The 27,625-nt window shown below is 35.5% G+C and overlaps 1 protein-coding gene across 5 annotated transcripts in view; it reads right to left on the bottom strand.

The window, feature by feature from the left end:
- SEPTIN10 (septin 10) overlaps positions 1 to 27,625 on the bottom strand; it is a 61,873-nt gene that overhangs the window by 22,354 nt on the left and 11,894 nt on the right. For 4 of the 5 annotated variants that reach the window (XM_036224239.1, XM_016162985.2, XM_016162989.2 and 1 more), the window contains exons 2-5: positions 18,096 to 18,161; positions 12,532 to 12,652; positions 11,942 to 12,137; positions 4,034 to 4,220 (exon numbers count right to left, since the gene is read on the bottom strand). In XM_036224239.1, the coding sequence (XP_036080132.1) occupies positions 4,034 to 4,220; positions 11,942 to 12,137; positions 12,532 to 12,652; positions 18,096 to 18,161 (570 nt within the window). The remainder of the gene's footprint in view (positions 1 to 4,033; positions 4,221 to 11,941; positions 12,138 to 12,531; positions 12,653 to 18,095; positions 18,162 to 27,625) is intronic. The other variant, XM_036224241.1, reaches the window with a different exon arrangement.

The following is a 27,625-nucleotide window of genomic DNA, read 5'->3' as shown; positions in this document are numbered from 1 at the left end:
AGGCCCTTATCAGAGGTGTTGCTTGCAAATATATTTTCCCATTCGAATGGTTGTCTCTTTACCTTATGGATGGTTTCTTCTGCTGAGCAGCTTTTTAGTTTGATGTAGTCCCATTTAGTTACTTTTGCTCTTGCTTCCCTTGCCTTTGAGGTCAAATTCATAAAATCCACTTTAAGCCCAAGGTCCTTTAGTTTAGTTCCTATGTTTTCTTCTATGTATTTTATTGTTTTAGGTCTAATGTTCGGGTCCTTAATCCATTTTGAGTGAATTTCGGTGTGTGGTGATAGACAATAGTCTAGTTCCATTTTTTTGCAGGTAGCTTTCCAGTTTGCCCAGCACCACTTATTGAAGATACTTTTCTTTCTCTACTGTATATTTTTGGCATTTTCGTTGAAATTTATTTGCCCATTTAATATGGGTTTATTTCTGGACTCTCGATACTGTTCCACTTGTCCATGTCTCTATTTTACTGCCAGTACCATGCCATTTTGATTACTGTTGCTTTATAGTACAATTTGAAGTCGAGCAGAGTGATGCCTCCAGTCTCATTCTTTTTCTCAGGATGGCTTTGACAATTTGGGGTCTTTTGTGTTTCCAAACAAATCTGATGATTTTTTGTTATACTTCTTTAAAAAATGCCGATGGGATACTGATGGGGATTGCATTAAATCTGTATAATGTTTTAGGTAATCTGGTCATTTTAACTATGTTGATTCTTCCAATCCAAGAACACAAAATATCTTTCCATTTCTTTGTATCTTCTTTGATTTCTTTTAATAGGGTTTTATAGTTTTCATTATATAGGTTCTTCACTTGTTTCATTAGATTTATTCCTAGGTATTTTATTCTTTTTGTTGCAATTGCAAAAGAAATTATTTTTTCCACTTCTTTTTCTGACGCTTCATTATTAGAACGCTATGGATTTTTGAACATTGATTTTGTATCCAGAGACTTTACTGTATTTGCTAACTATTTCTAGTAGTGTTTTTATGGAGGCTTTAAGGTTTTCTATAGAGAGAATCATGTCATCCACAAATAGGGACAGTTTGACTTCTTCATGTCCTATTTGGATGCCTTTTATATCTTCCTCTTGTCTGATTGCACTCGCTAGGACCTCCAATGTTATATTGAATAACAGTGGCGATAGTGGACACCCTTGCCTTGTTCCTGGATCTTAGAGGGAAGGTCTTTAGTTTTTCACCATTAAGTATAATGTTGGCTGAGGGCTTGTCATAGATGGCCTTTATTATTATTAAGGCCATTATTATTATTATTATTATTTCCTTCTATACCAATTTTGTTAAGTGTTTTGATCATAAATGGGTGCTTTATATTGTCGAAGGCTTTTTCTGCATCTATTGATAAGATCGTGATTCTTATTTTTTAATTTGTTTTTGTGGTGTATCACATTGATTTGTGTGTGTTGAACCATCCCTGTACCCCTGGGATGAAGCCCACTTGATTGTGGTGATATTCTTTTTCATATGTTGCTGTATTCGGTTCGCTAGTATCTTATTTAGGATTTCTACATCTGTGTTCATGAGAGATACTGGTCTGTAGTTTTCTTTTTGTGTGTTATCTTTACCAGATTTTGGTATTAAGATGATATTGGCCTCATAAAAAAGTTGGGAAGTATTGCTTCCTCTTTGATTTTTTGGAAGAACATGAGGAGGATAGGTATTAAATCTTCTTTAAACATTTGATAGAATTCACTGGTGAAAGCATCTGGTCCTGGACTTTTACTTTTTGGTAGGTTTTTGATGATTGTTTCAATTTCCATACTGCTGATCAGTCTATTCAGGTTTTCCAGTTCTTCTTGATTCAGTCTAGGAAGGTTGTATTTTTCCAAGTACTGGTCCATTTCTTCTAGGTTTTAAATTTGGTGCTATATATTTTTTCCTAGTATTCTTGTATGATCCTTTGTATTTCCGCGATGCTAGTCCTTATTTCCCCTCTTTCATCCCTGATTTTGTTTATCTGTGCCCTTTCTTTTTTTTCTTTAGTGAGTCTAGTTAGGAGTTTGTCAATTTTATTAACCTTCTCAAAGAACCAGCTCTTTGTTGCATTAATTTTTTCTATAGTTCTTCTGTTTTTTAATTTCATTTATTTCTGCTCTAATTTTGATTATTTCTTTCCTTCTGCTGACTTTAGGCTTCATTTGATCTTATTTTTCTAGTTTTTTAAGCCTAATGTTAAGCTTTTTGATTGTAATATAAGTGCCTGACATTAAGCTTTTGATTGCCAAGGTATCCATTTCAAAGACATCAATCTTGAGTAAATATATTGCTAGCTCTATGACATAGAAATTAGCAAAGTAATTAGATAAGGAACCAGACAATCCCCACTCATGAAGTTCCCCTTCAAGAAACCCTGAGCAACCTAGAAAACTGACCCATTGAAAGAGGCCACTTCTCCCTTCCCGCACTCTATCCCATTCTTGTGCTTTAAAGTTTGCCAAAAAAGAGTGAACCCATGAAACCCTGGACTCCCCATTCTTGAAGCCTAATAAAGGTGGTCTCTAGGTTCGCATTCCCTCCTTTCCTATCTTCTCTTGACCTCTCTGTGTGGCCCTTAGGTGTGCTGTATACCCTCTCCAGGATCCATGAGTAACAAATTTTGTTCTTCAAAGTTCCCTGATGGTTTCCTGCTGAAGTACATCATAAGAACCGCAAGGACCATCCCAGCACCGACACTGACCCTGATCAGGGGGAATGTCTGTGGGGCTTGCACTAAGAGTAAATACAGTCAGGGGTGGAGTACCTTAGGCATTCCCAGACAAGAACATCACTATCAATAGGCTGGGAGAACACAACACAGACTGAAAGATAAGCATAATGTGTATTTGTATATCAGAGGGAGAGACAGTAACAGATGTTTCATATGATGGTAACGTGTCACTATTTGCATAAGATAAGGTAACTTTCCATGCCAAGCAGTGGCGTGTTCTGCTTTCAGGGATAAAAGACAAACTATCAATTTAATCTTCACATCTGTCCCTTGAGATTATTTCTTTTAAAAACACCCTAGCTTTTATTTTAGAGTTTAGGAAACTGAGGCTCAGAGGGCTAAAGAATCTTACCTAAGAACATATAGCTATTAAGCGACAGAGCAATTTTTAAAACCAGCCTCCACTGACACCAAATTCTATGATCTTTATACAAGTTGCACACTTTTGCTTTTTATATTCCATTAATAAATATAAACTTCCATATAATCAGACTCAACTATGAAAATAACTGGCCAATTGGTTAGAAAATCTGATCAGATGAGCAGGCTATCATATAACCTTCATTAAGTTTTTGCTAAAGCCAGGGGACTGTGCAGCTAGTTAAAAATTAATCAATCTATGTACTAAGACTTCAACAGCAGGCCTTCATGTTTTCCACATCGATTTCTATATAGAAAGGAAGAATGGCCAGAAAGCCTTGCTTTCTGAATACTATGTCATAAAATTATTAGCCAGGATAATGAAAGCTGAACTTCTCATACCATCAGAGGTTACCAAAGAACTCTGTAGTTTCTTTAAGTATAAGATAGGAGTCTTTAAATAAATAAAAAGTCCAAAGTGAGTTAATTTGTAGATAATATTTTTTAAAGCTCCCTGAATTTATATCTATATCTCCTTGGCTCAGAAATTCAAAACTGAGTTGTGTTGGTATGGTTCAAATTAAAATATACTATAATATATAATAAAACATTACATCTTAAATCTTTGTCAGTGAACTCAATAGTGTCATAAAGTAAAATTCAGGTCAAATAAAATCCATATTTTAAAAAATGTAAATGAATTCCTATATTCTGACATTTAACTTAGTCACTTAGTCACTAAAAAAGGACTAAAATCTTATATAAATTTTTTTTTTGCATCTCAACTTCCCATCTAAATTTCTCTGGAAAATAAACTAAGCTTGAAACTTATCAAATGTTATAAAAATGCACAGAATAAAAGTTACTATGTATATTATCATAAAGATATTTAACAATTCAAAATAAATATTAAAGCAGGATAAGTTGATTTCCTTTCCAAACTCACCTTGCAGTCAAGGCTCTTCATGGTTAACAGATCAAGTGTCTTCAGAGAGTGGCCTGTTGGTGAGATGAAGTAGAGGCACACGTGGATACGGGAATCATGGTAGTTAAAGAGAGAACGCTTAATCTTCAGTTCTTCTTGGAGATAGGCCTCAAACTGAGCATCTATATAGTCAATTATTGGTTGGTAGCTGAAAAAAAAAATAATTATTTAAATCTTTAATACAACATATTCAGGCTTTCTTAAGATATTCATATACCTCAAAAGTTTGAGATTATATATTTTCGCCAGTTAATAAACACTTAATATCTAAGCTAAACAGATAATTTTAGTAATAAAACAAATTGTGCAGAACATGCACGTACAAAGGTAGTACTTTAAAACCAGGAAGACAAGCTGAATTTACATTGATTCATTCTGACATTCACTCATACAATGGATCTCTTTCTGACAAAGGTTCCCACGCTTGCCAGACTGCTGGATAAAGACAGGCATGTAATTATAGCCAAAATGAACATGACATATTATTTAACTGAAAAAAAGGCATGAGTAACAATAACTTAAAAGGTATGTAAGTTGGATTCCATGACTTCTTGCTTCTTAAATCAAATTTGTAAGGCAAGAAAAACAATATATTAAGGAGGAAAAATACACATCAAAATATCCAACTAGTTTGCAGGCACAATTTCGTGTTCATGTAATTATGAACAAAAGGAAGGCACATCATTTCCTATGCTAAGTTCTCGCTCAGATTGCTTCTCCTCCCTTGTATGCTTTCTTCCCTCTAGCTATTTCATTCTATCCTTCAAGATGCAAATCATACTACAGTGAGAGTGTAGAGCACTGTACTAATCTTGTTTCAAAATTAGTTTGTACATGTTCCACTTCATTTGATACGCTAACTCACTACCTATGCAACTCAACTTTCTACTCTTAACTATTTTCATTAAGCAAATCTAGATTTTCAAGTGAAAATAACAGCAAATACTTCCTGTGTCAAATACCCTGAACACATTTATTATCCCCAAATGGAACAGAAACTTGTGCAGCTGAGGTACTCAATAAATAGGTATAGAATTGAATTCTTCCATAAACTTACTGTTTTAGTCCTTGAGGATCATCACCTCCTACAAACTCATGGAATACCTTGTTCTCCCCACGCAGGTAATGTGCAATGTTGAAGACAGAGATAGTATCTCATACTTTTGTGGTTTCACAAGCATTAGTGTAATGCCTTGAGCACTATCAGATGGACTGCTGGGAATGCCAGAATTCACTACTCAGAGGACCACCCTTGGGACACTGGTCTAAACTGACCCAACATGATTCCCTTCCCAAAATAATGAAATACTGAAAAATTAATCTGTAAGTACATATTTAACATAAAAATTCAAAAGAAGCTTTAATTAATGACTTAAAATAATCACTAATATGACCTAGTCTATGACCTAATAGCCATAAATATTCCTCTATCTGAATGCTTTGCATTATGCTTGTCATAAATTAAAACCATAAACATTTTCTGCTAAATTAATATACCATTAAAAATTCTTCCACGGTAACTAGCCCTAGGTTTTCATTTCTAGTAAACTGCAGGCTCACTGCTCCAATGAAATGAAAGATACTTGCTTAAAACATAAAAATCGCCTCTTAAAAACATCAGAGTACTCATAAAGTGGTAAGAAATTAACCAGACCAAAATTGAAGAGTGTGTGGAAACTGAGAGAGGTAAGCAGGGGAATGGAGTAGGGGTCAACAAATGGGCCAAATCAGGCTAAAGCCTGTTTCTAGAAGTAAAGTTTTATTGAAACACAACCACATTTATTTGTTTGTGTACTGTGTGTGGCTGTTTTGTGCTACAGTGGAAGAGTTGAGAAATGTGGACTGAGAACGTATGTCCCATAAAGCTTGAAATATTTCCTATCTGTACCTTTACAGGAAAGGTTACCCAAATCCTGCACTAAAAGCATCAATGCTAGATTCGTCCTGAGGCCATTTGTCAATCTAATTCTTGGCCTTTGCTTCTGAAGGACTCACAAGATGAGGAAGAAGAAATCAAAATCCAGGGCTCACGCAAGGTAACTGATTGAAAGACTGCCTATTCACATTGAGCTGAGATCCTAAAAGCCTAAACCTTCAGGGTAAGAAAGAAATAGAAGTAAACCTACAGCTCTCCTCTTCTCCCCCAAGAATCTGTAGGGAAGGCTTCCCTGGACTAAATGAAGTAGGGAAAATAAAAAGAAAAGACCCATCATTGAGAACTTGTGGCTACAGAATCAGCCCTTGCATATATCTGCAGCACAGGTGCACACTGCATCTTTGATTCTGGGAACCTCAAGCCATGAAATGTTAGGGGGCTTCAGAACATTAATGCCCAGAGGGGCCTAACATAAGCAAGTCCAAATCTGTTCAAAGGGAGACATCTTCATCTTAGACCTCAAAACATCTCTGCAAATAATTTTTCAAAGGCTCTGACTATAGGAAAACAAAACAAGCACACAAGAAAATAAAAAGACCAATGGATAAGAACCAAAAGAAAAAACAAACATCAGTAAAATAACTGTAAAATTTTAATATACTGCAATTATAAATAGAAATAAAAGAAACAGAAATAAAAGGTCAATTTGACTATACGTGTTGGGAATAATATAGTAATAAAAAGTGAACCTACAGATAGAAATCTGAACTACATAAAATGTACAGATTTGAAAAATGTAATAACCAAACTTTAAAAACTCAATGGATTAGTTTAATAGTACACTAGACAAAGTTGAAGAAAGAATTAGTGTACTGGAAACTAAATACAAAATAATAATCCTGTACTTGCTTCTACAGCAAATATACTAAAAATAATTATCCAGAAAGCAATAGAGAGAGGGGGGAAAAAGATAAAAATATGGAAGGGACATTAGGAGTAAGAGACATGGAAGACATAAGAAAAGGTGTAACATTCTTTTCACAGCATTTTCAGAAGGGAAGGAAACATTAAAAGGGGCATAAGCAATAATTAAAGAGATGATGCCTTGGATTATCAAAGAATTGATGACTATTAAGACTCAAGAAGTCAAATCACAAAAAGAATAAATTAGAAACAAATAAAAATACAGATATGGTAAAACTGGAGAACAACAAAAACAAGAATCTTAAAAGCATGGGAAGTAAGTGAGAAGGGGGAGTTAATGGAGTTTAACTGTTCAAAATTCCATTTTATTGTCTATTCATATCATCAGGGACAAGTAGACATACCAATTAATCTTAAATTTTGATTAGGTTAGAGATTACATTTTATAATTTCTAGGGTAACAATTATGATAATAGAAATCAAGCAAGAAAGAATAAAATACAGAACTGGCAGGAAAAACAAAAAACAAAATAAGAAGGTAAATTTAAACATTAATATATCTACTTACTAATTAACTGTGAATTGACAGTTAATTAGTAAATGTACAATTAAATGATAACACTCAGAGTGGATTTAAATTAAAAAATATATATCCTTACTAAGAAACTCATGAAAACATAAGAGTACAGAAAGGTTGAAAGTAAAGAGATAGGAAAAACATCATAAGAAAGTTGATGTACCTATACTAAAAACTGACAACATATACTTTAGCACAAGAAGCATTACAAGACAAAAAAAGGTCACTACATAATAATAAAAGTTTCTATTCTTCAGGATGAAAAAGTAGAAATTAAAAATTAATTGAAATTGAAAATAGTATATCTCAAATTTGTAGGATGCAGTTAAAGCCATACTTAGAGGGTAATTTATAACCTTAAATGCATAGGGCTGAGAATCAATGAAAAATTAGAACAAGTTAGACCAAAACCCAAAGAAAGGCAATTACAGATATAAGAGCAAAATTAATAAAAAAGGAAAAATAAAAAGCATAAAATTGAGAGGGTTAATTAGAAAACACCAAATAAATCAACAATACTTTGTTGAGACTAAACAAGGAGAAAACAAGCACTCATAACCAGCATCAGGAAAGAAAATGTAGATATCATTACAGATGATGTAAATAATAAAAAGATATTAAGAACATATTATCAATATTTTTAAGCAAGTATACCTGAAAATTTGGATGAACTGGGCAGATTCCTGGATAATTATAACTTATCACAACTGTAAACAACTCTACATTGTACTATTATAATCATTAAAGAAAATTAATTAGTAACTCAAAATCTCAGAAAACTCCAGGCTCATATGGATTAATTGGTGAGTTTAGCAATCATTCCAGGAAAAATAATTCTAATCTTATACAAATTTTTCCACAAAAGAGTGTGAAAAAGTCTCCAACCTCATTTTATTTTAGTTTTTATTATTTTCGGAATAATCTGTTTAATAAAAATAGCTGCGTCTCTAGGCCCCTCTCCCGCATCCTGGGCTCCCCACCCCCTTTAAGCAATAATCTCAATAATAAAAACGATCTGCGGGGCCGGGGCAGTGCGCAGCTGTCTTTCCCTGCCTGGGCTCATTTGGGTTCCGGCTCTCCTTCCCCCAGGAAGCAGGGGGTGGCGGGGGTGTTGGGGGAGTTCACGGCTGGGGCTCGGAAGGGGTGTGTCCCTGTTGCCCACCAGTTGGCCTTCACCGCGGCATGGCGGGAAGGGCGCCCTGGCCGCTGTCGCGAGGAGGGCAGCGGAGGGGGCCCCGGGTGGCCGGACCAGGTGGAGAGGCGCCCAGGGGTCCCGGGTCTTTCCGCCACCTCGGGGCCTCTGAGTCTGCAGGCGGAGCAGGGGATACAGTGGGATCTGAGTGGAATGCAGCCGTCAGGGAGGGAATGCGAGTTGGAATGGGGCTGTGGTGAGCCTACTCCTGAGGTATGGCGGAGAGGGGCAGAGGATGGCGTCCCTACATCAAGGCCGGTCCCGCTACTCATTTGGGAAGGGGCGGGAGACAGGGGGGTGGGGGAGAAGGCGAGGAGCCTCTCCAAACTCATTTCAGAAGACTAACATAACCTTGATTTAAAAAATAAAAATAAAAATAAAAAAGACAGTATAAGAGGAAAATAAAGGTTGAAAACTTATAAGATGCAATATACTTAAAAAAAAAAATCAAACCATAATATAAAAAGAATATCAAATGGTATTCAAGATTTCAAGGTTAATTTACTAGTAGAAAATCAGTTACTGTAATTCACCTTATTAAAAATGAAGGCGAGAAATTACAGTCTTCACAGAATGAAAAAAAAATCTGATATCTTTATGATTAAAAGGAACAACGCTTATAATATAAAGGAACTCCCTTATTCTAAGGAGGGGATGGGGAGAGGGAGGGAGGGAATGAGGGAGGGAGGGAAAAAGGAAGAAAGAGAAAGCAAGTGCAATGCATGGCAAAAATAAAGCTTTCCCTTTGGAGTCAGGTAAGGCAAGGATGCCCAGTATCACCACTGACTATCCAAGAAAATCCTACAATTCCTTCTCAATGCAGTCATGTATTAAAAATGAATGAAAGAAAAATAAAGACTACCGTCCTCAGCCCTGATGGAGTAACTGGGCCTGGATTTACCTTCCCACCTGACACAACTAGAAACTTGGAAAATATATATGAAAAAAGGTTTTCAGACATTGGACAACAGGCAGTATAAAATGGTGATCACAGAGAAGGAAAATAAATGAAAGGAGCTCTACGATATTTCCCCAAGTTACTGCCTGGAGACAAATTTCCCCTACATAGCACAAGAGAGAGAGAACAGCATGGCCAACTCAATGTGAATTGAGGAGATAAAGAGAGCAGTTGAGGCAAGCCAAAGCAACTAGAATTTGTAGGCAAGAACACTGGAAAGAAGGGAATGACACCAATAGAAAGCACCAGAGATCTGGAGAGGGTCCCCATGTGGCTTTGGCGAAACAATGATGTGCACACACATGTGAGGAAAGTACCTGAGACTGTAGACATTCCCTACCTTACAGTCATGGTGGTAACAAAACCATGTAGTTGTCTGAACTCAACTGAACAGCACACTTAAAAAACCAGTGCATTTTATTTTTTCTATGTAAATTATACATCAATAAAACTAATTTACAAAGAAAAAACAACTGGAAAGGAATATAACTGTCATTATTTGTAGATTATACTATACATATGTAGAAAATCTAAACAATATTACAGATGAATTGTTAGAATTAATCAGGGAATTTGCATAAGTCATCATATGCAAAATCAATTATATTTCTAGATACCAAATAGAAAAATGAACTATTTTTAAAAGATACCATGCATGAGAGTATTAAAATGCCAAGTATCTAAGGATAAATTTAAGCAAAGCCAAATAAGATCTCTATATAAAAAATTATTTAAAATTAATAAGATTTAAGTTAATGTGTCACAAGCCTTTGCCTTTGCCACTAATCTGCTTCATCCAAAAATTCCACAGAAGTCATTTCTTGAAATTTAAAGTAGAACACAAAAATGTGCTTAAAAGGCTAAGTCACAAAGAGTCAATTATGCAAAATATTTTCCCTCTAAAGCAAACTTTAGAAAAGTAGAAAATTAACTCAAAAAAGGAAAAAGAACAAGTTATTGCTTTACCCTATTTCTACCTTTCATAGTTTAAATTTCATACAGAATCTGTAATCAACCATTATAATACCACAGGAGAAATAATGACATAATATAAAATAGATTTTTCATTATCAAACCTTTCCTGTAATGCTTAATAATGTACCTGGCTAATTTGATTAGAATTTCGCAAAGAAATTCATGGACCATGGATTCGACCATTATATATTTGCCATTGTATGTCTTGTTTCTTTTTTCTCCTCAGTGGGATAAGTCCTGCTGAAAATTAGTACAAATCACTTAATATACACTGAATTAGCATATCAGGAAATGATTAAAATAATTTGTTGAAATACACGTTTTAATAATGTGATTCAAAGAAATTAGACAACTGGATATAAAAATGTCAATTTCTTAAAACCTGCCAGAATGGCTATCATCAATAAATCAAAGAAAAACAAGTGTTGGCAAGGATGTGGAGAAAAGGGAACGCTCATACAGTGGTGGAATTGCAAAATTGGTACAGCCACTATGGAAAACAGTATGGAGGTTTCTCAAAAAATTAAAAATAAAAAAATGCATATACCTTTTAACCCAGCAATTACACTTCTGGGTATTTATCAAAAACAAAACAAAACAAAACAACAACAAAAAAATACTTCGTAAAGATTGATGCACCTATGTTCATGGCAGCACAATTTAAATAGCCAAAATATGGAAGCAACCTAAATGCCCACCAACAGACAATTGGATAAAGAAGTTATTGTTCATATATATAATAAACTATTATTCAGCCATTAAAAAAAAAAATGAAATCCTATCATTTGCAATGACATGGATGAACCTAGAAGTTATGCTGAATGAGATAAGTCAGACAGAGAAAGATAAATACCACATGATTTCACTTATATGTGAAATGTAAGGAACAACAAAAAAAAAAACTAATCAAAAACAGACTTACAAATACAAAGGACAATCTGGTGATGGCCAGAGGGGAGGGGAGTTGGGAAGCTGGGAGAAAACATTGAAGGGTTAAAGAAGTACAAATTAGTAGTCGATAGATGGTCACTGGGATGGGGAAACATGGCATAGGAATGCAGCGAGCATTAATGTAATAGCTTGGTAGAGAGCCAGAGGAGAGAAAGCAATTAGGGGGATCATTTTATAAACTATACAAATGTCTAACCAATGCACTGTATACTTGAAACTAATATGAAAATGAAAATTTTTTTAAATGTCAATTTCTTAACGAAAACAAAATCTTGCTGAATTATTAAAAAAATTGAAAGTATAGAAGGAAAGGTATGGTTTTCCATAGGGGAAAATCAAATCACAGTTGATGGGGCAAGAAGGCAACTGTCTTGAAATAAGAAAAACTTGTTTTATTGCAAGAAGAAAACATGTACCTCTTATCTTTGTTTATTTGGTCACCAAATCCCACTGTATTCACAATGGTCAGTTTCAGCCGGACATTACTTTCTTGGAGTTCATATGTCTGAGCTTTAAGTCTAACATGCGGGTAAAAATGTGAGGATTCACTGTCTTCAAAATTAGTATTAAACAGTGTATCAATCAGCGTTGATTTTCCAATTCCAGTCTCCCCTGAAAGAAACAAAGGTATATTTAAGAGGTGTACAGGATAGATAAGGAAAAACAGAATTGTAGAACTTTTAAGAGTGATTGATTTCAAAGACTGAGTTGTCCATGAAAGAAAAATATGCTAAGGGTGGTCCACTGAGTCATTAACAGAGCATAAAAACAAGTATGTACACTAAGTTACTCAGAACTTTGAAAAAAGCACTGAAATGTTGAAAGAACAAAAAGTTTAAAGCCATACAGCTAACAACAAAAAAAGAAACTGATAGAATTTAAATAACTACAAAAAAATCTGGAATCATGATTTCGAATTGATAACATGTGCATCATGCAGCTTACAAGAACGAAGTGAGCACAAGGAATATGAAGGAACAATTTAGAGGAAGAGTTTGGCACTTACCAACACAGAGAATATTAAAACAGAAGCCTTGCTGAATAGACCTATTGACCAGCTGATCAGGTAAACTCTCAAAACCAACGTGGCCAGACATAGTTAAAGAACGAATATTTTCTCTTTTTTGCTGAAGAAAAACAAAAAGACAGCTTTTATGAAAAACAAAACAGCTTTTACTTAAAACTTTTATTAAGATAGGATAAAAACAAATTTGAAAATTATAATTTATCAAAGAAACTAAAGATTTAATGATCGTTATACCACCCTAAGATACAAGTAATTAAGTAAATTTGTGAGAAATCTGTGTCCAGACTCTCAAAATACATATTTCTTCTCCTCTTCATGAGTCCAGCACTATTTATAACATAAAAATATCTGATTCCCAAAACAGAAAAACCATCAAATGTTCATTCGCAAAATGGAATGTTTAAAATCATTAAAGATGTTTATGATATTTTAACTTTCATTAAAATGTTAAGCTAAAAAGTACAATATAAAATTATAGATACAGTTCCAGCTCCCAGTAATGGCAGAATAACTTATGGCACAGTTACCTCCCTGGTAGTAAAAATTATAATCAATTCTTTCAAGTCATTGGAGTGCAACCGAAAAGGCAGGCAGACACTGGAGGGGAGACTCTTGAGAGCCTCATTTAGTTCTTGCTAGGCTTTTTGTATTCCCTTTCGGCCAGATATTTGAAGGGAATGTAAGGTGAGATGCATATTTTCTAGCTTTCCCCGGAGGGTACTCCTCAGTCACTGCTGCAAAAAGAAGATAGAGCTGAAGATAGCAGTGGCAGTCTTACTGGGCTGAGAAGTCAGCTCGAGACAAGATCAGCAGAAAATTGAAGGAGAAAATACCAGAAAGAAGGGAATCCAAAAACTGCAAATACATTCCCTTCAAATCTCTGGCTGAATGCTGAACTGCAGATGTATAGGGGAAATACAAAAAGCTTCACAGGAGGGAAATGGGGCTTGGAAAAAGCTAAGCAGTTTTCAAGAGCCACCCTTGGGAGCTTGAATTTTAAGTCTATAAGTTAAAGAGTCTCAGTAAACACATAAGGCTTCCCACCAAAAACCTACATGGGCCACATGTTAGGTAAGAATCACATCCCAGGAATCAGAAATGCTCCTTAGTAGAGAAGGCATAACTGAAGACCTGCCCTAACAGAGCCTATAACAAAGACTCAACATGGTCAATGTGAACAGCCAGTAATTTAACTGCTTGCTAGAAGGTCAACACTCTTTAAATAAAGAAAACCCCTCCATAATGTATCATCCACAATATCTACTATGCAATCAAAAATTACTACATAGAAGGAAACAGAAAAATATGATTCATAATCGAAGAAAAAAAGTCGACAAAAAGAGATCCACAAATAAACGAAATGTTGAATTTGCTGATAAGAACTTTAAAATAACTAAGACAAACATGCTACAGAAGAAAAACATAGTCTTTTTCTACAGGAATATAACAGATAACATGACAGGGATTATGAGATATGTCAATTCTCAACAATAACGAAAGGCAACAAATGAAATTCCTAGAATGGCAAAATGCAACATCTGAAATAAAAAAGTTACTGAATAGTATTAACAGCAGATCAAACAATGGAAGGAAGTTCTGTTGGATAGTTATCCAAGCTAAACACCTGTATTTATCCAAGCTAAACATCTCTCATAGAAAAGATAAAATTATAACAGAGCCTCGAAAAACTATGGAACAATATCAAATAGTCTAACACACCTATAATTGTAATACCAGATGGAAAGGAGGAGGCAGACAGGGGAAGGGAGAAAGGAAATATCTAAGTAAGAGTAATTGAAAATTTTCCAATTTTCTAAACATGAACTCAGAGATCCAAGAATTTCGGCAAACTACAAACACAAAAATCCGAAGGAAGCCACAACTAGGCAGAGCAAACTGTTTAAAAACAAGGATAAAGGAAAACTTTACAAGCAACACAAGTAAAAAACATATAAAATGACCAGTTTTCTCATAAGAAACAATGCAAACCAGAAAGCAACAGAACATTAGTAAAATGCAAAAAGAATTCTATATGCAATGGAAATGTACTTTACAAATGAAGCAGAAATGAAGACTTCTTGAGACAAACAAAATCTGAGAAACTACTGCAAGCGGACCTACAATGTAAGAGATATTAAAAGTTCAAGAGAAAGGAAAATGACAATGGATAGAAACTCAGATCTATAAAAAGGAATGAAGACTGCCAGAAAGGTAAAAATATGGGTAAACAGAAAAGAACTTTTTGCTTGTTTTAATTTCTTGAAAATATAATATAATGTTTAAAACAACAATGACAATGTATTACAGGATTTATAATACATGGAGAAGTACAGTGTATGAGAATGACAGCACAAAGGTTTCTGTATTATACATGAAGTACTATGATATTATTTCAAGGTAGTGTGTGTAAGTTAAAGCCTGTATCAATCACCATTAAAAAAAAAAAAAACCCAGAGGTGTAGCTAATAAGCTAACGGTGGAGATAAAATGCAATCATAAAAATACGCTATTAATCCAAAGGGCACAAAAAGGAAAAAATAATGAAAAATCAAATGGAACAAATAGAAAAAAATAGCAAAATGGTAGACTTAAACCCAACAATATCTATAATTAAGTATGAATGATCTAAACCAGCACTGTCCAATAGAACTTTTCTGTGGTGATGGTAACGTTCTATAACTGCACTGTACAACAGGTAGCCACTAGTTATACCCAGATATTAAGCACTTGAAATGTGACTAATACAAATGAGGAAAAGATTTTTAAATTGTATGTAACTTTAACTAATTTAAATTTAAATAGCCATATGTGGCTAGTAGCTACCATACTGGACAGTGTAGGTCTAAACATTTCAATCAAAAGAAGGAAACTGTCAGATTGGATAGAAGAGCAAGATCCAACTATATGCTGTCTATATAGTAACTGATGAGCTGATTCTAAAATTTATATGGAAATGTAGATTTAACATAATTTTGTAAAAGAACAAAGCTGAAGGACTGACACTACCTAATCATAAGTTACAACCATCATGAAATGTGGTATTGTGATAGTATGTTACTGTCTACATCAAAATTAAAATCTGTGATTATCAAGGATTAGGTAATTATATAAAACATTTATGCATATATTTATGTATATTTATATAATGCAAATGCATATGTATAAAGAATTTGTATATTTAATAAGACACCCCATTTTTTTAAGTGAGTGAAAGACTTGAACTGACTTCACAAAGAAGATAACAAAATAGCCAATGAGCAAATGAAAGAATGCTCGACAGGTTGGTTATCAGAGAAATGTGAATTAAAACTGTAATAAGATGCTACCAAACACCCACTAATATTAGAAAGGCTGATAATGTCATGTGTTGGAGATGCTGAAAAACAACTAGAACTCTGATCAATTTGCTGGCACAAATGCTAAATGGTATGAATATTTTGGAAAATAGAAGGGTAGTTTCTTATAAAGTTAAATACATATTACTATACAACCACAAACCTCACTTCTAGGTATCCAAATAAAAAATACATCCACACAAGGACATCTGCATGAATGTCCAGAGCAGCTTTACTCCAAATAGTCAAAAACTGGAAATGATCCAAATGTCCAACAACTGGTGAATGGATAAACTGCAGTATATACAATATAACAGAATACTAAACTACTGAGGCATACCATAACATGGATAAATCTCAAAAGCTAAATATCTATATTAACCAATGTCACCCCAACAAATTTAACTTAAAAAAAAAGATAAGTATATAAACAGTGATTTACTTACTGTGAGCTGAGTTTAAAAGAAAGGTATTTTTTCATATATTCTCATGTATACAAGAATATGGATGAGATGTCTCAAAGAGTTGTGACAGACTATTGAGCGGTTACCAATGGGAAGTGAACTTGGAGGTGAAGGTGAGGGAAAGACCTGCTTTTTACTATGTGTGGCAGAAAGAATTCTATGAAGGCCAAGATTTATGGCCTTTGGTATACCCACACTTTCTAGTTATTCAAGCAAACACTATTCTAGGTGCTGCTGTAAAGAGATTTCACTGACATAATTAAGGTATCAAATCAGTTAATCTTAGAATGGAAGATTACCATTGGTGGGCCTGACCTAATTAGGTGAGCTCTTAAAAAGGACTGAGAAGTTCCAGGTGAAAAGATCTGAAGCACGAAGTGGATCTGGGTTCTTCCTTGCTGTATAGGTAAGAGGGAGCCACATGGCAAGGACCTAAGAATGATCTATAGGAGCTGACAGCAACCACCTAGCAAGAAGATGTATTCTGCCAACAACCTGAAAGAGTGTGGAAGAGGAGCCTCCAGATAACCTAGCTAGCCAACAATCTGAATGTGAGACCCTAGGCAGAGACCCTGTGCCAGGCTTTCTCACCTACTATGAGCTACTAAGCAATTTGTTATGGAGCAACAGAAAACCAGTACATTGTATTTTATTTTGTGCCCTTTAAATCCTTTTTAGTCATGTAAGCATGTCTCTTCATGATTAAGAGAGGGAGAGAGAAGAGAAGAGAAGAGAAGAGAAGAGAAGAGAAGAGAAGAGAAAAGAAAAGAAATGTTTCCCAGTCATGAAAGTATTCAAGAAGATAATGTTGTTGGGTAAGCTTATCAGATAAAAGTTGAACTAACTGGCCTATAGAATCCCTCTGGCTCTAAGGCTATATAATTTTAACGTCATAGAAACAAAAGAAGCTTTTTAAAAATATGGACTGGTCATCAGAATTTAATGAAGAGGGGCAAGGCAAAATAAGGAATAAGCGATGACCACTCAATGAGTTAGTCACTAAAAAAATTACTAGTGACTGTGACAGTACTTTCAGCAAAGCAGTGTATTAGAATGCAGATTAAGAAATATTCAAAAAGGTGAAAAAAATAAAGATGAAATATACTATTATTACCAATGAAAGAAAAATCAAAAGGATGGCAATTTGGTAGTCAAATTACTATTTATCAAAACTGTGGGAACCTTAAAATGTGTGGAGAAAGAGGGAAAAATAAGGAGAGACTTATTGGAGCACAGAACTAAAAGAAATTATTTACTCTTATTGCATTACACGCTTATATTTGCAATTTCTTTTTTTTTTATATCGACAATTCTTCTCTTTCACCGGGTTAAATTTACTTCCTCTTTTTAAATATAAATTTTAATATGAATTACCAAAACACATCCCTCCTATCCAGGCACATTTAAAAGGACTCTGGAAACATTTAGTTCTGATCTCGCACTCAGGAAAACGTCTGACAGGGCTGGCCAGCAACCTCCTACACTCATCACTGAAGGAGTTCTCTACACCTACCAGGTTCTGCATGTGCGCCCAGCAAAAGTTCGAGTTTTAATTTGCTTAATATCACGTAAGATACAGACACTGTGGACACTCAGCAATTATGCAATCCATCATTGATTTTTAATTTGAATCAACATAAAAGTTAATTCAAAGGTAAGTACAAACAAAAGTCTGTGATGAGTTATCTTGAAATCACACAGACATTTGAAGTACAATATTAATTTATTTAAAAGATATACTCACTCTCTGTTCATCATCAGATACTTGGGAGGGAATATAAGATTTTGCTGCCATGTTAGACTGACAAAGCTGAAAAAAATAAAAGAAAATACAGATGTTACTTCAAAAAACCTATATCTAAATAACATATTTACATTAAAAAAGGAATTCTAATATTGTCATTATTACCAAGTTTGACTTGTAATCTACACAACTGACTCATTTTTAAAACTGTGGTTTTCTTGCTGGATAGTTAACTGCGTAAGTAAATAATATATTCAACATAATATACATTATGTGCTTACACACACACACACACACACACACACACACACACACACACACACAAACTGTAGAAAAACAAAACCAAACCATAAATTCCCATTTATATACGGGAGGACAAAGAACATTACTTTTCTCTGAAAGACAGTATAGGACTAAAAATGAAAAACAAGCTATTTCACTTAAAAAAAATACTCTAGGAGCCAAAAAGGCCCTTAAAATTAGGTATACTCCACTGTAGCATGCCAGGGGAAATAAAAACGTTAATGCTCCCATTTCATGACAGTAGGGAAAGCAGGGATTTTAACATCTGAACAAGTCCCTTAGTTATCCAATTAAAACACAAATAATTATTTTATATATAAATATATATATACACACACACACTATCATTTATATATGTGCCCATCACTATGCTAGCTCATTAAGTACATTTTCTTATTTAATTCTCAGTACAGATCTGAGCTATATATTCCCACAGCCTGCAGTAGAAACTAGGATTTTGAAAGGTTAAATAACTTACACCAAATAATATCAGCCAGTAAGCTGTAGACACAGGTCTGATCTGACCGCAAAGCTGATGTTCCCTCCTACTCCAAGGTGTAAACCAAATACATATTCACTATGTTTGCAAAAGTAAGGAATGCAGGAAGAGAGGTGTAAGAGAAGCTGTGCAAATTTCAAAGCAATGCTGCCTCAAAAGGCACTACTATCCTACTTCTGAGTGCAGCACAAGATGCTGAGTAAATGTATGCTTTTTTAAAAGGTAATATTAATACAGATGTAGTCAGAAAAAATGCAAAATGCCAATGAGAACACACTGCAAAATAAGTTCCCTTCCTACCCTTGATTCCCTAGTTTCTCAGTTCTCCTCTCCAGAGGCCACCAGATTCTTGTGCATTCTTTCAGAGATAGAGAATGTATGCATAAGCACATGTGAATATGCAGGCCTCTTGTTTATGAATAGTAGTGGTTTATTCCTCTATATTGTATTTTTTTTCCCCACTTAATTATCTTGGAGATGTTATACTAGTACCTAAGATCTACCTCATTCTAACGTATAGCATTCTGTTCTGTATACTACAGTATATATGGATGTTCTATCTTTATTCAAGCAGTCCTCTAGTCTTTAATTACAGTAGCTTATGCTGCAATGCACAGCCTTGCCCACAGGTATGATCAAAGGGAGAACCTTACCACTGCAGCAAGGAAGTGGTATTTCTGGAGCCTCGAACAGCACCTCCGCCTGCCACTGGGACTGTGATTGCATTTCCACACGGACACACAGGTATATTTCATGACTAGGTTTCACAGACTGCTAACAACAATCTTCCTCTGAATAATCTAAGCCTTGGAAGATTAGCCTTGTTAAGTAACCACTATACATACAGTGTTGCCAAATCCTGAGTAGCTAACTGAACATACTCTTCCAACATAAAATAACTCTTGTCAATTGGAAGATGCTCCTATATAGAATACATATATTGGCTGTTTTCACAATTTAAAAAGTAAGCAGTACATAATGATACAAAGCACCATCAGAACTGGCCTCAGGTTTTGTTTTTAACTATCAATATACTTCACCTTACTTCCTCCAACCAGCCCCCTGCCATTCTAAAAAGGCCCTAGACCCCAGTCAATGTGCACATAAGCAGTAGATCATGTCCCTCTACTATGTCGGGGCAGAAAAGTGAGAGTGACTAAGAAAGAGTGGTGGTGGTAGTTAAAGAGAGTTGGAGAAAGGGGAGATGATTAAAGGCCAAAGCAGTTTTTAAAGAAGACAGTGATACTGCACTGAGTCAGAAAAGTGGAAGAACATCAGGATGAGGTGGCATTTAAAGTAGGAAAAAACCCTGAGCACCAGAATGGAGACAGAATTTTGTATCTGGAGAAAGTAAGTAGTGGTCATAAGAGTTTGGTAAGAAAAAAAGGGTTCATTGTTATGAATAAGGCTGAGTAACAGATTAGGGACAATAGAGATGAGTAGCTGACTGGGGGAGTTTAGAGTATCCATTTGTTGGTAAAGGCAAAGAAGTGCCATAGAAGTGCTAAGGAGTCCTGTTCAGAGCCTTGCTTGCATTAAACTGAATCAGACTAGAACATTCCATGCTCAGTGTTACTTCCTAATGCTATTTGCTCTCATCAGTTATGGAAGTGAGGTACCACACATCTAATTAACTGAAAGCTGTGTTAGTTGTGTTATTTCCACTTATCAACTATGGAACTTTAATAAAAATACAGGAAGAAAGTTTTTGGTTTTTAATATAATGGATAGCATGACTAGATTTTTGTGAAATGCTGCTCAGTAAGCAGTTTAGTAGATAAGTAAAGTTTGTTTAGAAAAAAATAAGATAGGTTTTGTCTTTAAACTTTGACTAATAAAAGCTAGATTATATTTCTATCATTTATGTAAGTTTATATCAAATATATGCTTTGGTTTATTCATTTCCTGTGCTTCTGAACACCTGCCCAAAAGCCTACTCAAAATCTCTGTGGATAATGTTTGATCAAGAAATATAAGTCACTTAAAAGTATTATAAATTATTGTTTTTAATATTTTCCACTGATACTACTTGACTAGTCAAATTTCCAAAACAAGTTTTAGAATGAAACAGTTTTTAATAAATTAACAGGACATTATTGAAGGTAAAATAACAAGGGGATAAGAGGTGAACCAGTCCTCTAGAGGTCAATCCTTAACTAAAACAAACAAATAAACATCTGGAAGTGGAATTTCAGTCTGTTCTATCACTGAGCACCTACTTCATTGTGCAAATCACTATGCTGGGTACTGGGGTCTCAGGAGTAAGACATGGCCCTTGACCTTAGGAACTTATCTTGGAAAAACACAAACTCATAACAGGCGATCATAATATAATTCTAAGGCACAAGGAAGACTAACAAAATCATACGTACACTTGACTACAGTCATAGTTTGCTTTTTCTGTGTTTTATTTTAAGTACATATATACATCATAATACAGAAGCACACATAGAGTTAAATCTATACAGTTATCACCTTTAAAAAAACCTTATACAGTTCCTTTAACTCCTTGGCAAAATCTAACTCACATTTATCTTTTTTAAGAAGTTGTAGTATATAATGAATCACAGAAAAGAAGTGCTAGAACATTCTGGGGTAGCTGGAGGAAGATCAGGTTCTCTGCCTTCTTCAAACTTTCAGTTTGGGGAGTATAGGCAATACAACAGAGGTGGCACAGAATTTGTCCTGGTGTCCCTTGGGAGACATAGGGTAGATCACCTTTTTGTTATGAGCCAATTATGGGAAAATATCTGGTGATTCTTTCACAGCAGGGCCCTAGATAACAACTTTCGTTACCCTACTTGGGAACTACCTTAAGCCTCTCTTTAGGTAGAACAATGAACCTTAGAGGAACAAAATTCTGACTTGACTTTAAAATAGCTTCATTTTAACTTCATTTCCCCACAACTTTTATCTTTATAAAATTAATCCAAGCTAGAACCAAAGATTTCAAATTGTTCCCTGGTGTTTCTTGGAGGGAGGGAGGGAGGGAGGGAGGGAGGGAGGAAGGAAGGAAGGAAGGAAGGAAGGAAGGAAGGAAGGAAGGAAGGAAGGAAGGAAGGAAGGAAGGAAGGAAGGAAGGAAAAGAAAGAAAAGAAAAAAGAAGGAAAAGAAAACAAACGAACAAAAATGTTAAGGGAGAATGAAAGCAGAGAGTGATCAAAATAATTATCCAGGCCTATTTCATGGATTTTGAGAGGGCAGAGTTCTTTGACTTAAAACAATACTTTGAAAGGTTCTACAGACTCATTCTTTAAAATAAATTTATTAAATCTTCAGTCAGGTTAAGGAAACGTTAAAATAAAGTTAATAGTGCTAATCTAAAATTTTCCTAAAATAAGTAGTAATATTATCTTATTCAAATTATGCAGAGGATTGATTCTAGAAGTGGATGCTAATTCCAACCCAGGGAAAAAGAATTCAAATGAAGTCAATGGAACTGGGTAATAAGGCAAAGCAACACATCGCCTCCTGTGTGCATGCCCTGCCTGGATCTCTCCCAGGAGAGTCTCAGTCTAGGGCCACTTAGGGTATTCCAAGTCCCATCAATATGTCAATTTTACCACAATTTTACCATCATCTCCAATAAACACAAAAGCTAAATGATAATTACAAAGTCTAATATTCAGCCTGAAAATATCATCAAGATGGGGAAATTCTTGATAATGTTTCATGTAAAAAAAAAAAAAGGAAGGTTTCAAGCTTAACAAAAGCTTACGGTATTATGTGGCTGATTAAAATACAAATGTAATCTTATTTTTAAATTACTTTCCCCCCTTAATTAGAAAAAGAGTATTTCATGTTTATTATAGGAAACAATACTATTTCTAATTGTGTCATTTTAATAACAATGCAATAAACATCTTCCTTGTGGCAGCCAAAGTGGTGCTCCACTTAGATCTCCTCTGGAGCAAAAGCTGCCCTTTGGCTACGAAAGAGTACAGTTAGCTGACAGTCTTCAGCTGCAGAGCCTTCAGGATCTTCACAGTACTGGACCCAACACCGCTCTTTTCCCAGGCAGGCCATAGCCAAGGACTGAGCACAGTGAGGGTATCAGGGACCCTCTACATCTGCCCTAAGCAGGCAAAACTAACAGGCAGTCGAAGCTCTCCACTGGGCTGGTCCAGGCTTTGCCAGATAGTCAAGGCCTCTGAGGCGCTCTCTACCGGATTCTGCTTTCTCACCTTTCCTTTCAAAACTGTCAAGATCTGCACCAGAACCTGAAAGCTTGTCCTTTCCAGTTCAGTTTACTTCTTTCTCTTTCACAGGCATTACTTCCCCTCCCCACTTCCACCCCTAATCAATCTCTAACAGGCCTAACTGTGCAGCATCTGCTTTCCGGAGAATCCAAAGGGAAACACCTATATAGCATCAATTATTTTGTAAATCTGATAATTTCCTCATAAATTCCTAAAATGCAATTACTGGCCAAAGTTATAAATATATTGCCAAACTGCCTCTCAAAAAGGCTGTACCTGCTTACATTTCTAAAATTAGTATATAAAAATAAGGTATCCATTTCATTAGTGATTATTATAGGAATTAACAATTTTTAAGTGTTTGTCAATCTGACAGGCAAAAACTGACAAGTTCATTTGACTTCTGGTATTTTGAACATTTTATTTCAAGTTATTGGCCTGAAAATTATATAGTATTTTTTTGTAAATCACCTGTTTATGTTTTTCCCCAACTTACCTATCAGGGTATTCCTTTTTTCCTCTAAGAGCTGTTGGATATAACTCTGTTTGTCATGTGTACTACAAACATATTTTCCTGATTTGTCACTGATCTTTTCAATTTTCATAGAGTCCAATCTATCAATCTTTTCCTTTATGGTTTCTAACCTAAATGTAAAGCTTAGAAAATCTTTCCATACCCTGAGGTTTAAAAAAAAAATACATCTAAATTTTTTCCAAGTTGGTTTATGATTTCATGTCTTACATATAAGTTTCTAGGCCTTCTAAAAATTACTTTCTAGTGCTGTGGTTAAGGAAATCTGACTTATCCCCAACATTGCTAGCCTATTGCACTATCGAGGGAAAGCAAAGTGTACTCAAACACCTATAATCAGTCCTCTGGAAATGAATCTCTCGAGAGAAAAACTTAGCCCCATGAATAAAGAGGTAGATCTGGCACAATGAAGACAAATTACTGAAGGACTAGAACTGTCTAGCAAGAGTGGAATGGGCTGCCCCATGGAGGGATGCTGCTGTTGGCTGTGGAGGGGTTCAAATAAGCGACAGAGTAAATCATTAACTAGACAAACTCTAGAGTCGATTCCTGCACTGAGTGAAAGCAAAAAAAAAAGTCTTCTAAGGTCTCTTTCAACTCAGATTTTATGACTGTATACTTCTGACAGACAATGAGGAAAAAGTACGTGATGTGATGAAGAATGAAGAATGAGTCATGGAAACTACATGTACAGACAAGGTGGACTGAGGAAAGACAACAAAATTGTCCCTGGCTGATCACTTCTCGGAACTAAATCTCAAAGCTTACTTCAATGAAAAGAAGATGGCTTAAATTCCTGGGAGAGAGCATGGTCCATGTAGAATAGGTGATAAAAAAGCCAAACACAGTTGAGACGTAATTTATTTAACTGAGGAAAAACAAGTGGGGCGGGAGAAAAAGAAAGGAAAAGACTCATTAAAGGGACTTAAAATTGACAAGGAACATACAGGAAAAAAGAATTCTGAGGAATCAGTTTGAAGTCTATCAACATATTATGCTTTTAATGTATTCTACAAACACAATATTTACTAAAGGCCTTTCATTTTCAGAACAAAAAACAGACCCCAGCCATTGAGGATCAAAGGTGAGTAAGTCAACACCCTCGCAATGTAAATTTTAATACAAGTGGGAGACACACATATGATTATGGATAGGACACAGAAGTAGCTCAGGGTATAACGAATCCTGCATGGTCAGAAGAAGCACTGTCAAGAAAAGGCTTAAGCTGAGACTTGAAGGAGAAATAGAAATTTTCCTAGTAAATAAGAAAAGAAGGTAGGGGAATCAGTGTATGCAAAAGCACGAAAGTATACTTGGTATGGATAGAATACTGCAGTAAGTTCATTATCGTTTAAGCCTAAGGAGGTGTAAGTTCAAGTGCAAGGAGGACAGCAGAAGAGGTAAGGCTGGAGTAGCCAAGAAAGGGCTGGGCATCCACTGTGCCTTACAGTGTGGCCATGAGCGCCTTCAATTGTCTTAAACTAAGGTAACTTGATAGAGGTCTCTGTGAAACAAGAAAGAAAATATGAGACAAATCAGCACAGATTTGATGTGATATAGGAAATACTGAGCTTAAGGTTCCATGGGCACCTTGGATCCCTCAAGGAGTTTCCACCTAATCACCTGAATCTTTAGTCAAGTGTATAATTAATCTAGGGCAATTTTTACACCATTATTAAAAACAAATACAGTGGTAATTCCCATTACTCTGAAAGTTTCCACTAATTCCATAAACTTGAATTCTTCCACATTGGTGAAAGCATTAAAAATTCATCCTACCTCACTAAGCCAGTAAGGCAGACTTTTTAGACTGAATAAGTTAATACCATAATACTAGTAACAGGCTGCAGTTTAGAAGGTATTATTCTACTTTTTTAAGTCAGAATGTATGCCAGATAAATTTTCGTTTTCATTTTATGTCAGATAAATCTTCAAAAGGAAGGAAAAAGCTGCATATACTAAGTCTATATGAAATTCTGGCTATGGGGAATATTACAAAGATTAGAGAATTATGAAAATAAGAAAAATGATATGGCATGATATTGAGCAGCAAAAGATGTTAAGACTGTGCTTATACCATGGCTATAAATAAAAATTACTTATGCATAAGAGCAAGCATGTGGAGAGTCTGATCACTTACTTCCTTTTCTTGATATCCATTAATATTATCACTTACATAAATTTAACAAAGACTAGAGTAGAAAAAAAATATGGCACCTCAAATATCTATAAAAATACATTTATTCAATAGCTACGTACTGAGTACCTACTCTGTCCCAGGAACTGCCCTAGGCACTGGGAATGTGTAACTTAAAATAGAAAAGAATCCCCGCCATTATGGAGTTCCCATTCCAGTTAAGACAGGCAAAAATCAATGTAAAACATATGTTATGATATGATAATGATCACAAATTTAATAATGACAAATAAAGAAGAAAAGAAGGATAGGCAATGTGGAGATGGCATGGGAAAGCGGTGCCATTTTGAACAGGGTAGTTAGGACAGGCCTAACCGAAAAGGTTAGCAAAGACCTGAGGGGTTGAGGGAGCAGAGCCGGTGAAGGGGATATCTGGAGAAAGAGCATTCCAGGCAGAGAAAACTAACAATTGCAAAGATCCTGAGGAGGGGTGTGAGCTGCTGTGTTTGAAGAAGTATAAGGAAACCAAGTAGTTGGAGTGGAAGAACCCTGAGGTCAGAGAGGAATGCAGTGTCAGATCACTAAGGGTTCTTGTGGCTTATTCTAAGGACTTGACTTGGAAGCATTTTTAGTATAAGAGGGACATGAATCCGCTGTAGCAAAAGATTTGCTACAGCTACTATGTTGAGAGTAGACTGAAGAAATGGCAAGGCAGGAGCAAAACTAGTTAAGAGACGATTGCATTAACCTAAGGAAGTGATCATGCCAGAATGTTAGCAGTGGAAGAGGTTAAGATGTGGTCAAATTCTGGATCTACCTCGAAGGTAGAACCAATAGAACCAGCTGAAGGCTCAAAATGAGGAGACACTAAGAAAGGTTCCAAAGTTTTTGGTCTGAGCAATGAGGAGGAGGGAGCTTCCATTTACTGGGACTGGGAAGACTGACTGTAGGAGGAGGACTAGGGAAGATCTGGAGCTGTCCCTGGAACACGTTACATTGGAGATGCCTATTAGATACTGATGTGACGGTCCTGAGTAGGTAGTTGGATAAACAAGTCGTGCAGAGTTATCTGAACTGGACATAACAATTCTGAAGTAATCAATATATGGTTAGTAATGCTGTGAAATGAAATGAAATCACCCAGGGATTGAAGGTATTTAGAAAAGAGAAGGGAACACATAACTGAGTCCTGGAATGGTCTCCAGCATTTAAAGGTTGGAGAACAGAGGAGTGACCAGTTCAAATGACTGAGAAGGAACAGCCAGAGGGTAAAAGAAATCCAGAAAAGTGAGTGTCCTGAAAGACAGGTAAAGAGAGTGTTTTAGTGGGGAAAGAGTGCGCCATGCCTATCCCTTGATGTGTGGCTGATTTCAGGTCACAAAAGACTGACATAATTGTGAGAGACCTTATGGCTCACAAAGCTGAAAATATTTCCTATTTGACCCTTTAAAAGTTTGTCAACCCTGTGAATGGCTGAGGAAAATACAGTACACTTAAGGTAGCTTCTTGGATTTAGTGATCATGACAGTAAAGTGAAACCATTCAGCATGATTTTCTTCTGTCATATTCAGCTGTGAGGGTGCAAGAGTGGAGTCCAAGGACAGTTAAAGTAGGTACAGGGTTTTGTCAGGGTAGAATGATGGAGCAAAAGAGGGAATCGAGACATGCAAGGAAATGGTTACAAATGTTTTAAGGACTAATTTAAAGCTGGGTAAAAAAAAAAAAAAGGAAAAGAAGGAATGCATATGAGGGAAAGGGGAATGGCAGTAGGAGCAACAGATCAGGTCAGAAAATTGTAGGATCTGAATACCTGAGGGAGTACACAGGCAAGGTAGGAGGTGTGGTCTGAGTGGAATGCCT

The sequence above is a fragment of the Rousettus aegyptiacus genome, unplaced genomic scaffold, assembly GCF_014176215.1.
Source record: "Rousettus aegyptiacus isolate mRouAeg1 unplaced genomic scaffold, mRouAeg1.p scaffold_m13_p_7, whole genome shotgun sequence".
Classification (NCBI taxonomy): Eukaryota; Metazoa; Chordata; class Mammalia; order Chiroptera; family Pteropodidae; genus Rousettus; species Rousettus aegyptiacus.
The sequence above is the reverse complement of the archived record's forward strand: the minus strand, read 5'-3'. Positions and strand labels throughout refer to the sequence as shown.